This window comes from Crocodylus porosus, unplaced genomic scaffold (genome assembly GCF_001723895.1).
Source record: "Crocodylus porosus isolate Cpor-Errol unplaced genomic scaffold, CroPor_comp1, whole genome shotgun sequence".
NCBI classification, from domain to species: domain Eukaryota; kingdom Metazoa; phylum Chordata; order Crocodylia; family Crocodylidae; genus Crocodylus; species Crocodylus porosus.
Window position 1 is genome coordinate 28,011,597 of NW_017728886.1, and position 13,217 is coordinate 28,024,813.

At 43.9% G+C, this 13,217-nt stretch overlaps 1 protein-coding gene across 2 annotated transcripts in view; it reads left to right on the top strand.

Moving 5' to 3' along the window:
- Window positions 1-13,217, top strand: part of ARMC4 (armadillo repeat containing 4) — a 181,739-nt gene that overhangs the window by 30,120 nt on the left and 138,402 nt on the right. For both annotated transcript variants that reach the window (XM_019531524.1, XM_019531533.1), the window contains one exon: window positions 6,066-6,280. In XM_019531524.1, coding sequence (XP_019387069.1) covers window positions 6,066-6,280 — 215 coding nt within the window. The remainder of the gene's footprint in view (window positions 1-6,065; window positions 6,281-13,217) is intronic.

Below are 13,217 nucleotides of genomic sequence, written 5' to 3' on the forward strand. Positions count from 1 at the left end.
AGATCCACACACCGGGGGGAAATAAAGAAGATGAAAGTGGCTGCCATGCTTAAAGGCAGGCACTTAGGAGGAAAACCTTGCCCTCAGGGCACTAGAAGAAAGGAAGGAGTCCTGAATGGACACTAAGGCAGGACAGAAAGACATAAGCCTGGGAAACCATGAATCGATGGCTGACCAGTGAGCAGCAAGGGTACTTACTTGAGGGGTCGCAGGCAGCAAGGGCTACCAAAAACAGGTCCAGGGAACCTGCGAGGAGAGTTGGAAAAGGGGAATTAGGAGGGCACCGGGTGAGGGAGTCACCAGTAACTTGGGGAGGCAGTGAGGAAACTGCGGTCCAGTTAATGAGCTGTGAACGCAGCTTTTTAAGACTTTGTAGCAAGCGTTCTATAAACAGAATACATTGTTAACAGTCAACTTGGTGGTCAATGGTGTCACACCTCACTTAGGGAATAACTTTTATCATTTCTCCCATTTCAAGTTGTGGCAGGAGAGTTCTGAGTGAGTTTGGGGAGACAAAGCCACCCTCTCACAGTGAGAATGAGTGTCAAAAAGCTAAATCTTGACATCTGAAGTTCAGATGGAGATTGCTACATCTTTCCCAAGGCTGTGGATCAAAACTGACATCTTTCTAAGGGTTCAACACTGGACACTTGGAGGGCAAAAAACATTATCAAGCAATGAGAGGAACTCCCAAACTGTTTGTCATTGGCACTTTAATAATATTTTGACGCTGGAGAGATGAAACCTTATTGAAGGTGATAAGCACAGTTTTACTCGTCATTCAGGATAAAGTTAAGAGGAATTAAAGTAGCCTTAGAACAATGCAAACCCAAAACACAGACCATATGCTGAGCCTGTTAACAATGAAGTTATGTGGATGGAAGAGGTTTTATGGAGGTTGAATGCAAAAGCAGAGAGCTAGGTATTTTTTCTTTTTTGGTGGAATCCTATGTATGTGGAAGCAGAAGCAGCCAGAAATACCACAAAAGTGGACAGAAAAAGAACAGACATCTAAGAATAGTTAAACAAGCACTTGTAACATGACCCTGAGAGAAAATTAGGAAAGAGAGCTGAAAAGAGTGCTGTTTGGAAAAAAAAAGACTTGGAATATTGCACAAAAAAGCTGTCTTCTGTTTAATTCCTGTTCCATTAGCATAACTAACAAGAGTGAGTGGGGCACTAGCCCCAGATGCCAACTTGGGGAGGGTGCAAAATAGCAGCTGTGGCTGCTGCTGTCCCATGGCCAGTTGCCCGACTATGGCTGCTGTTCCTTGCACTGCTGCAGCCGTGGACATAGAACTGCCCAGTTACATCTTTGTTCTACTCCAGGGGTTGTCAACCGGGGTATGTGTACCCCCAGGGATACTTTGAAAGGTTCCAAGGAGTATATGGGGTGGGCAGGGACCGAGCACCACCACCCCACACTGCTGCCTCACAGGAGCAGTGCTGGGGTGGGGAAAGAACAGGGCTGCACAGACTCCGCGCTGCCACCACCTGCCACCCTCTGTGTCTGGCAGCTTACCACCCCCTCCTCCCCACTCTGCATCTAGCAATTCACCACCCCCATCCACCCCTCCGCTCTGCATCTGGCTGCTTGTCGCCCCCCACCCCACGCTCCATGTCCGGGCACTGGCTCCCCCCACCCCCCAGGGATACACTTATTTTAAAAGGTTGAAAACCCCTGTTCTACTCTGTTCAGGAAAGTGACCACATTAGAACCTAATTCTTTATAGATAAATTGCCTGGGTTGAAAGGGGGTGAGGATTTACTCCATGTCAGCTGCTCTGTGACATTTGCCCATATGTGCACTTTTACCCAACACATGGCAGTGATACTGTGGCAACTTATCACTCTTTCATTAAAGATTAAGCTACCACAGCTTAGCTTTCACTTACTTCACGAACAGCAAGCACCCAAGTTATTTCCACAGAGCAGCTCACAGGTGGTAAAGTCCTGCCCCATTTTTTTTCATACGCTAAATTTGTGCTAAATTTTCATATGTCCATACCCTAAGACTACACCAGAGAAATAACCTGACTGCCGGAAATGTCTCCCCTAATTGAGGCAACACACAAAACCCAGAATAGTGACTAAGCCTTGGCTATAACATAATTTACATGTCCCCTACCTAAAATAGCCAAATTATTTATCTTAAAATGTAGTTAGCTGGATGAAAATTAGTCTTTGATAGACTCTATGCATTATATGGAGCTTCAGTTTATTTAATTACAAAAGTAAATAATTAGGAGTCAAACTTTCAAGTGTAACAAGTAATTTTGAGTTTCCAAGGTTTTGTATGACCAACCTGAAATATCTTGGCCTGATTTCCAGAGGTGTTATGTTAGTACTTACTTTCCTGGTGTTGTAGGTGCTTGGCAGTTCTGAGAGTCACATCTAATATGTTTCAAGTAAAAGCAGTGGCTAGTATTAAAAGTGGTGGAATTAACCTTTAGAAATTTGTTCTGTGTATAAAAAACATGGAGTATGTAAAGTTTGAAATGTATTCTATATCCCCACTTAGACAAAATAATTCTTTAAAATTGTATCCAAATATAAATTTCCTCTCGTATGATATTGTAAAAAAAATTAAATAAATAACCACAAAAGGTTTGAGCTCATTTGATGATTATTAAAGATAAAAAAGATAGTATTTTATCAATTTTGTCTCCAATATAAAATGACAAATTGTTCTCCATTATCAGGTAAAATACATACCTTTCTTAGTTTGATCTTTTTTCCCGTCCCAGTAGCAACAAATATATTTATTCAACAAGTATATTTTCCATTTCCTTCAGTTTTGTCAGATAAATCACTTCTAATTTTATTCCCTACTGCTGTAGAGTAGGTTATATTTAAGAGTATAAATTATACCATTTTAGCAGCCTAGTAGTAGTGTATTGTATTACCCCGTGGGAAAGCTCGATTTGTGGATTCAACATACAAAACATGGAATTTAATAAAAGTTGGTATTGTAGAGGTATAATGCTGTTGGTTTTAATGGCAAGTCAGCCTACTAGTAGCCTCTGTTTAGAACTCTCAAGGGGTAGAAATGACAAAAATATGAGAATCCAGTGAGCATTTTTGTTAGAAAGGACAGAATTCCACAGAGCTCTAAAGTTTTGAAAACGTGGTATTTAAATTTGTAATAAAATGAGGGTGTATGGTATTATTTTAACACTACTCCCCATCTGAAATAAATCGTATTCTCTTTCCACAAAATGATAGGTAGCAATTTCCAGTTAAAAAGCTATAAATGTTTTGGTGCCTTTTTAAATATCCATTGGCTGTATCTACACGAGACGTTACTGCATAGTAGTTACTGCGCGTTTATTTAATTTTTGTATAAAGTACTAAATAAATGTGCAGTAATCTGAGTTACTGCACAGTAGTGCTGGTGAACACCTTTTCTGTGACTGCTGTGCAGTAGTCTATTACTACTATGGCATAGTGTCACATCACTTTTTTTGCCGTGCGATGCTACTGTGTAGTAGTATTGGACTACTGCACAGTCAGCCTCTCGTGTAGATGTGCCATTGCGTTTCCTATTCTTAGTTCTTATTCTTGTAGTTATAAATGGTTTTCATGCATTTCTATGATGAACAATAAGGTAGGAAATTAATTGCCATTTTCATACATGCATGCACACTTACTGTAGATACAGTCAGCTTGCATATTGTGTTACTAGTAGGGCTGTCAGTAAATTGCAGTTAACTTACACAATTAAAGCAAAAACAAATTAACGTGTTATTTTTTTTAATCGTGTTAACTGCACACATTGTTTTGACCAGTGGAGTGGACCAGCTCCAGACCAGCCAGAACCCATGCGCAGAGCCCTGATCCCAGCCCACCCTGTGCCTGCTCCAGACTCACCCACCCACATTGAGTATATCAGCAGCAGCAGCAGCAATGGACAGGCAGAAGCTGCTACTCGGCACGGGGGAAAAGCAACCACTTCCCTTTATTGCTGCCAGGCCCTTCTTACTACACCCACCCAGAGCCGACACCAGGGCTGCCCTGCAGCTCCTTTGCACTTCCATCACTGCTGTTTCCGGGCTGCCCAGTGGGGCAGTGGTGGCAGTGCAGGGGAGCCATAGGGTAGCCCAGGCATGGGCTCCGGGAGGCTGCAGCAAGAAGGACCCAGCAGTGGTGATGCGGAGGGGCCGCTTTTCCTTCATGTTGAGCGCAGCTTTTGCCCCGCTGCTGCCACTGCTCAGGTGAGTCTGGAGCAGGTGCAGGGTGGGCTGGGATCGGGGCTGTTCCCATGGGTTCCAACTGGTCTGCTTCAGCGGGGGAGAGTCTGGAATGGGTGCGGGGTGGGCTGGGGTTGGAGCTGGAGCTATTGCTGGTGGCGGTGAGGAGTCACAGCATATGAGCTCCAGGCTGTTGAGTGGGGGTGTGCTGACTACTGTTTAGCTGTGCAATTAAAATTGCAATGAGTTGTGACTATTTTTATTAACCTTGCAGTTCGTTGTGATTAATTTTTTTAATCGTTCATCAGCCCTAATTACTAGTCTTGTATAGATTAGCACTGGAACTGGGAAGGTTGTACTTGTTAGTAGTGTGTTAGTGCGGTCAATATATGGGAGCTGTAAAAAGCATTTCAGTGTCTATACAGGGCCAGCCCACAATTTTTGGGGGCCCCCTGACACAAAGAAGCCAGCAGTGGCAGGGGACAGGGTGTGGCAAGCGGCCAAAGAAGTCAGTGGCAGCAGTGGCAGGACCGGGGGAGTGATGGGAGGTGGTGAGCAGCTGGACGAGAAGCCAGCACTGGGGGGTGCCCCTTTGCTGTGGTGCCCCCTGAGGCTGCAGTTTTCTCAGGATAGGACAGGCCGGCCCTGTGTCTTTAACATGGAAAAAAAAGTGAAGCTGAAGGATCTAACTTGACCAGTTTAGCATGTATTAAAAATGTGTCATCTATAGACTATATTTTAAAAATAATTTAGTGAATATGGGCAGATTCGGTATTTGGGTCAGAAAGCCCAGGATGGCCAATTCACATAACTAAATAACAGAATGCAAGCCACACTGTGACAGTCTTTTAAAAATGTATTGGGCCAGGTACATAAAGGAATGACTTTAGCTATCTGTTGGTGACAGCTTCAATAATAATGAAAAATAAAGCCCATAAACTGTTTTTCCTGTAGAAGGTGAGTGTGGTCCAATAGAAAATAAGAGTTGACAAGAGGCTTTTCTTTTCTGGCTGCTTCTGATCAGCTGTGGTACTAGACAGAGCCAGCTATAGGTTTATAGAGGCCATTCAGTTCTTTTCCTACATAGGACTGTTATACAAACATGCCTTCTTTAGAGGCCTAAGGAAAAGTATATATAAATAGTTACATGAATTTTATAAAAAATAGCTTAAAAACTTGAAACTGGTCAGTACATTTATTAAGAATTATTTGGAATATTTTTTAAAGTTTTGGAGTGGCATTATACATTATACTTGTAACAGGCATTCAGGATTCCATTCTAAATGTGACTATGTATCTTTTAACTTTGCTGGAAGTTTGAGCTACAGCGTCATCTTTCAGTATTCAAGTAGCAAATATGTTAATATAGTACATTGTATTTATTATTTTATTTCTAAATACAAAAAATAAGGCCTGATCTTGCAAACTTTCATTCATGGAAACAATTTTTGTTCAGTTAGTTCACTGAAAGAGTTTGCAAAATTGGGCTTTATATCCGATCTGAAGTTATACTCTGTAATGCTGCTTGTCAGAAATTGTGTCACTTCTTAGGTACAGGACAATATCTAGTATTATAGTAAGTTCAAGAATTTCCAAATTTTGTTAATAACTGCTTTGTTTTATATGTTTTTTAATTTTTTACCTGGTAACATTTGCTTTTCACCATTGAAAATTTCACATTGATATGGATGTTGTATTCTTTTAATACAATTTAATTTTACACAATAGAATGAATGGAAAGTTTTGTATATGCTACTATATGTCATTTTAGAGTACTATACTGTGGACTTTTTATGTGGACTTTTTACAACATTATTTTAAAAATGTATTCATGTGGCAATTTGATTGACAAACGTTTTCCTGATCTTTTACTAGGAATATACTTTTTTTGAAGAACCAGTGCATGAAAAACAGCAGCATCTGGAAATAGTTGATACTGAGGACTCTGGCCAATCCCAGAAGTTTTATGATTGTTCAGAAAAGAATGTGTTTGAGAAAATGAAGAGTCCTCCTGTAAAAGGCAAGCCCATCGACAAGAAATTAGAACCATCTCTGAAGTGGAAGGACATTGGTCTTGCTGGTTCCCAGGAGTATGTAATTATCTGAATAGCTGCATTTTATTGTAGACCTTGTTAATGTATACTAATGGCTGGGAAAAACATTGTAGGACCACAACATTTTTGTAGCTGAAGAAAAAAAGTTGAAAATGCACATGAAAAATAGCATTCACAGCCCTGCACCACATAATACTTTACAGGAAGATTTCTTATCTGTAAACCAGTTTTTCATAGTCCTCCTCTCCCATTCCATTCAGCCTTGGCTATTATCATTATGTCTCCAGTACTGGGGAAGGAGGTGGCAATTCCTTGCAGTTCTCTGCACTACTTAATCTTCAGTTCAGACTGTTTTCCTTATTTAAAGTGTCTTTTGGAGCATAAAAGAATAGGCAATCTAATCCAAGAAGTGTTTTTTGAGTGGAAGCAGAAAGTACGCATGTTAGAAAAAGATTACAATCAATAAGATTACCAGTTGTTATTTTACCCGTCATATAATGCACACCTCCTACTTTATCCTGCAACAACCATGGCTAACAGTGGATATATTGGTCTTTAGAAATGTAAGGGGAGAGTTTATTGGCAGTGGAGACTGATAGACTTTTTTTCTTGAAATCAGAATCTGGTATAGATGTTAGGTCTAAGTGATAGTGGGGGTGAATATTTGAAGGGAGCAGTAGGAGGCTGCCTTATGGAAAGAGGAAAGTGATGTTCTGCAGATCTGGGATTCTGATGTGCTGCATTTGATAGTTTTTGGATAAACCCTATGGGCATGGTCATAACCAGGGATACTGGTTTTCCCTGATAAAAAATAGCAAATTCTCTGATAAACCCCCCAAAAACCGTTATTAAAATGAAAGGTTCCCCACAGCCCCCCTGGCCCTGCTAGTGCCCCTCACTCCCCCCAGAGCCTCCCCAGCCCTGCTGATGCCCCTCACTCCCCGCCCCCCACAGCTCTCTGGCTCTACTTGTGCCCTTCACTCCCCTCAATGCCCCCCCCAACACTACTGGTGCCCGTCACTCCCCCCCCTACCCTTGCTGGTGTTCCTTGCCCCCTATCCACAGTCCCTGCTCCCCCTGCCCTGCCAGAGGGGCCTCTAGATGCCAGGGCTATGGGGCCAGAGAGCCAGGTCTGTAGCCCCTGCCCCCAGTCTGCATCCCCCCCCGTTGCCTGCTGCAGGCTCAAACCAGGGTGGGATTGGCTCCCCATCCCTGTGCACGTTGGGGGGGTGGGGGGGACCTGGTGCAAGGAATAACACACTGGACAGCTCGTTGTTACTGTGAGCTCTGCGCTGCCCTGGTGAGGTGTCCCCTGTGCACGCGGGAGCAGTAAAGGCAGCAGCAGGGGATTTAGCCCCTTTCTGCAGCCCCGCATGCAGGAGACACCTTGCCAAGGCACTGCAGAGCTTGCAGAGGCAAGCAGCTTTCCTGCATGGCTCCACTGTTCTCTGCAGTGCTGGGTCACACCTGCTAGGCTGCGGAGGCCCCGGGGGAGGACAGCAGGCCAGGAGCCTGAGTCCACAGTGGGAAACCCGTTCCCACCCCCACCCCATGCACATATCTGGTGGGCATGGGTCCCCCTGCCCTCCCAGGAGTGCACACAGTTGCAGGGAGCTGGCCCCACCCCTTACCCCCCAAACAAGCCCCGTCTCAGTCCCCACTAGGGCCCTGCAACTGTGTATTGCAGCCCCAGGCCCCAAGCCCCATGCTCTGCCCTGCTGGGCAGCAGACCCAGCCCCAGCCCTGCCCAACTACCTCCCTCCCTTCCTATGGGGGCCTCAACTCCTCCACCACTTACCTGTAGGAGCTGCTCTCCAAGCTGCCTGGCAGCCATTTACACGTACCCCATGTCTGACCACCCTCTTCCTGTTCCCTCCCAGCTCCTTGCAGGCTGGAACTCTGCCAGCCTGCAAAGGGCTCATTACAAAACTGCAAAATCCATGGGTTTCTCTGCTAAAATGGGAAATATGTGTTTTACTCTGCTTTTCTATGGGAAACAGAAAACCCAGATCCCTAGTCATAACTGACAGTATTAGGCTACAGTTGTGTAAAGGACCTCCCCCATGGTTGTATTCTGGTCAGAACCCAGGTGTAGGACATTTTAGTTGGAAAGGATCTAGTTGCTTTTCCATGTATAAATCATACATCCACAACAGTTTGAATGTGTGATCACTCAAGGCTCTTCAGGACACTTTACTTCCTAAGACTTGTATAATCATGACCAGAGCAAAACCAAAAATAATGCCCAAATCGAGCTCTGAGACCTTCTGTAGCCCTGTGGTAGCAGAAGTAGAGGATTCTAGATGACAGAGACCAGAACCAGATCCCATTAGATCTGGCCCTCGGCAGAGCTATAAGTGTGCTGAAACCCCATAAGAAAGACAGACTGAGCATGTCCGAACAAGCACGCGCATGCATTTCCCTGGGGAAAAATAGCAGCAGCACATTGTTATGCCATTGCTACTTGTCCATGGGAAATGCCCCTGCATGCATGCTCTGATGTGTGGCAAATTGCCCTGAGTGGGGTAGGGGAGACTGGGGCCAGTACCTGGGCTGGCCTGAGAAGCCTTACCTGAGGTCCTGAGTACCTCCTGGGGCTCCAGCAGCGATGAGCTGGGCACACAGAGGCTGGCTGGCAGCCATAGACAGCTAGAGTGTGGCTCCAGCTGGCCAGGCTCGTTTTAGGGTGCGTATGCTGCAGCCACATGTGCCCTGCCCCCCTTTTTTTGATACCAGGAGTTCCCAGTATCTAATTTTTTTTTGTGCTACAAATATACAGTGTAGAGAATCTATTCACATGCACTGCATGTATTTTGCAGTGCCTCAAAAGCCTTTGAGGTGCCACAAAGCTCATGTGTGCTTGTCTGGATGCACCCACTGGGCACATCCCATGAGCAGGAAAGTGCATTTCCCCAGGAGCAACTATCATCAGCACACACTTGTGATGCTGCTAGTTGTCCCTGGGAATGACCATGCACATGTGCTGTGGCGTGTGGCATATTGCCCCAGGTGGGGAGGGGAGGCTGAGGCCAGCACCTGGACTGGCCCCTGCAACCTTACCTGGGGTACTGGGGACTTCCCAGGACTGCAGCAGCAGTGATCTGGGTGCGCAGAGCTTTACTAGCAGCTGGCCATCTAGGCTCTGGTTTTGGGTGGCACATGCTGCTAATTACGAGCACAGATGGGTTGGTGGCACCACAAACCACATGTGTGCACTCATGGGGACACACACACTGAGGGAGAAATTAAACCCAAACTACCCATAGTTGTTGTGGACTTGCAGCTAGCTAGTTTTAAATAATGTATAGATGAGTAATTTACAGCTTGGCTGAGAAGAGGAATGTGCTGTTTCTGTGTGTGTTTATTTTTCTACTGTAGTATGTTTTTTGTGCTGCAGACTAGCAAACTGAAAAGATGACTAACCGTTTCTCATTCAGATCTTTCTAAAGACCCACTTTTATTATAAAGCTTACACGCTGGTTTTCTTAGCTGGTTTCTATATCTTAACAAAATCTGGACAAAATCATTGTGCTTTAACATATTTGTTATTGCTTAACACGGACACTTAAGTTATCAACCACTTCAGTTCTGTTTTGCGGCCAAAATCTTCAGATACGGTTGCCTAAATTTAGGCACCAAAATCTTGACTTGTTTTCTTAAACAAAAGTGGCCAGATTTTCTGAAGATGCAAGCACCCACAAATTTTGTTTGAATTTATGAAAATAACGTGTACTCACACTTCTGAAAATCAGATCACTCTATATAGGTACCTTAATCTGGATTTTAAAGCCTAAATTTAGATTATTGGGATTTTGACCCAGGTCATCTTCCTTACCGATTGTCTCCTTTCTATTTTTTATTTTATAAACTCTTTGGAGCAGAGACTGTGCCGTCTCAATTTTTGGAAAACAGCAAGAACTAATTAAAACAATTAATGAAGTTCTATTGTATATTGTCTAGCCAATTCTTAACATTGTACAAATCTGAAAAAAATCTAGTAAAACATTTTATTTTTATCTTCACATTTTAAAACCAACAGCTTCTGCAGCTAGTTTTTATACTATTCCCTCTCTATTTAATCCTAGTAAAAGTATGTATTGAAAATATATGTGTGTATTTTATGTGTTACTGTGCAGTACAGTAATCTATGTGCAGTAAAGCGTCACCATCTACACATGTGGACATTTACTGCACAGTAAATTAGTCTACTGACCAGTTAGTTAGTACCTGTAAATACAGGTAGTAAAGTAACTGTGCAGTAGATACTGTGCAGTAGCACATGTGTAGATGTTGGCCGGGAACAAATTTGCTCCTGGTCAATCCCTACACTAAGGGGCCACAGGCGACAGGGAACTCCCTTAATCCTGGCAGTGTTTGGCTTCCAGCTCCCTCCAGCAGCTGGGAGCTGAGCAGTACCAGGACAGGGCAACTTTCTGCTTCCACAGGAGCTGGGAGCCAAGCATCACTGGGACTTGGGAGCTCCCTGCTTCCCTGTGCATCCTGGAGCTAGCTGGGAACTGCGCAGTAAGCCTTCTTTGAATTAATAGCACATGTAGATGTGCCCACATATTCCAAGCATAATGTAATGTACCCTAATAATGTAGCATAACACAAATGTTTGTTGGTAGCAATGTATCAGCGTTCTGATGCTATGTTGCCTCTAAGTGGCTCTTGCGGCTATAGAGAGTATCTTCTGCCCAACAGCACCCTGGTTTTTTTTAAACAGAAAAACCCTACAATTTATGAGCTATTCTTGTTTTTTTCAAGTTTAGTTCATGTACTTTTCTTACTATTCAGACTAAATAATTGCAGTTTTAATAATGAAGTGTATGTTTATCATTATTGATGTTACAGCATCATTATTACACTGTACAGTATTATTACATTTCATAGATTCATAGATATTAGGGGCTGGAAGGGACCTTACAAGATCAGCAGGTCCAGCCCCGCTGAACTTGGGCAGGAAAGACTGCTGGGGTCAGGTGACTTCAGCAAGGTGGGCATCAAGAGGCTTTTTGAAGATTGCTAGGGTGGGTGACTGTACCACCCCTAGCAGGGAGTCTGTTCTAAACCCTCAGCACTCAAATTGTAAGGATGTTTTTCCTTATGTCCAATCTGAAGTGATCTTCAATCATGTTTTGCTCACTGTTTCTTGTCTTCCCCTGGGGTGTCTTGGTGAACAGATACTCTCCTGGGCCCTGATGTACACATGACCTCTGTTGTGCTTTTTCTTTCAAAAAACCCCAGAAGTTTCCTATGAATTGAAAAGTATTTTGTGGGGAGGAGAAGGAGAGTGTTATTTATACCATTAGCAAATGAACAGTATTAATTCCATTTTCATCATAAAGTGCTTTTTTTCTACTGTTGGCATCAACGTGCAAATCATTTTAAAAAGGGTGAACGCTCTTATTTTGAGTGAAAAACTTTGTTAATTTGCTCTTCTTCTCAATAACATTTTTGTTTTGGAGATGGGATTTAATGTCTTAAAGCAGTGGTCACCAACCCAGGGGTCATGATCAACTGGTTGATCCCCAAGCCTCTATAGGTTGATCCTGGGTTGGGAAGACAACTGGGAACACACACATGCATGCACCCAACACCCCCAGCCTCAGCAGGTCAATCTGTGGGGGAAGGAAGGGGTGGGAGCCATATCGAGGCCCCCATGGTGAGGAGTTGAACTACAGCTCAGCCAGGAGCAGGGGAAGGTAAGCAGGGCCCCAGCCCCATTGGGTGGTGGGATGATTGGAACCCCAAGGGGGCTCCTCCAGGTGCACAGGGGGCTCCCTCCCTATCTCTGCGGGGACAGAGGCAGCAGAGGTGGCTGCTGCTGTGTCTAGAGCCCAGCTCCAGCTGGCCACACATGGCTTGGCACAGCAGCAGGGACTCGTGGCATCAGACCCTGGCCTGGATGGGTCTGGGACTCTGTGCCACCCAGGGGCCCTTGGGGGTGGTGCTTCTGCCATTGGGGGCAGCCCGGTAGGGGCTCTGGGGGCCCATGTCCCCTCCACCTGTGAAGCGGCTGCTGCTGCAGGCTGCCTGCTGCACCTGCAGCATGGAGGGGAAGTGGCACGTCCTGCTTTGCTTTTTTCTCTTTGCACAACAATTTACTTTTTTGACACAGTTGAACATTGTAATTGGCTCTCTGACTTTCCATGCCTCAACAAGATTAACACAATCTAACAAATCTGTACATTTCAGATCAGTCTGAATATCAGTGTTAGGGTCCATAAAAAGAGCAATAAAATTCTACTTTGCAACCTCTGTTCAGTTATGTCCCTTCATGTTCTTAATGACTTCCTGCTCCATTTTGCCTTAATATTTTACTGTTGGTGGGTGGGAATCTGAGCTGAATGTTAGAGAGAAACATTTCTTCAGTGTGTGTAGAACAGTTATCCAAATAAAAGGCTTATCTGATGGCTCTAGATCTGACATTAATGATCTCGCTTTTTCATTTTCTGACCTGTCATAATTCAGAGCGAAATGTAGAAATACCTTTCAGAAAAAAATTAGTCATTTTGACTTTGTGATCAATGTACACTGAGTGTTTCTCCATCACTTCCTTGTTAGTACATACAATTATAATTACCCTTTCTTTGAAACTTGCCCGTGGTCTGGCTCTTCCATTTTTTTTTCCCTAAATATTATCTGTCACAGATCTGTTTCAGATAAAGTTTTGCTTCATCAGCACTACAGATGTCAGTCAGGGAAACCTTTTCAATAATATGAGGAAGTCTTTAACTCTGCTGTTGCTCAGCTCTTGGGTAATCTGCCAACTGTTTCAACAAATTGAAGAGTCTTTTCCTTGGTTGTGGGTCCCAAAAGCACTGTTCTATGTGTCCTTTTCTTCTTGAACCTTATAAAGGGAGGCTTATTGACTGTTTTTTTCTCCTTCAAGTACACGTTTACAGCAGCTCTTCTCCAATCTGTTATTTAGGTCCCCCTCTACATGTTACAGGTTTTGTGAAACTAACTG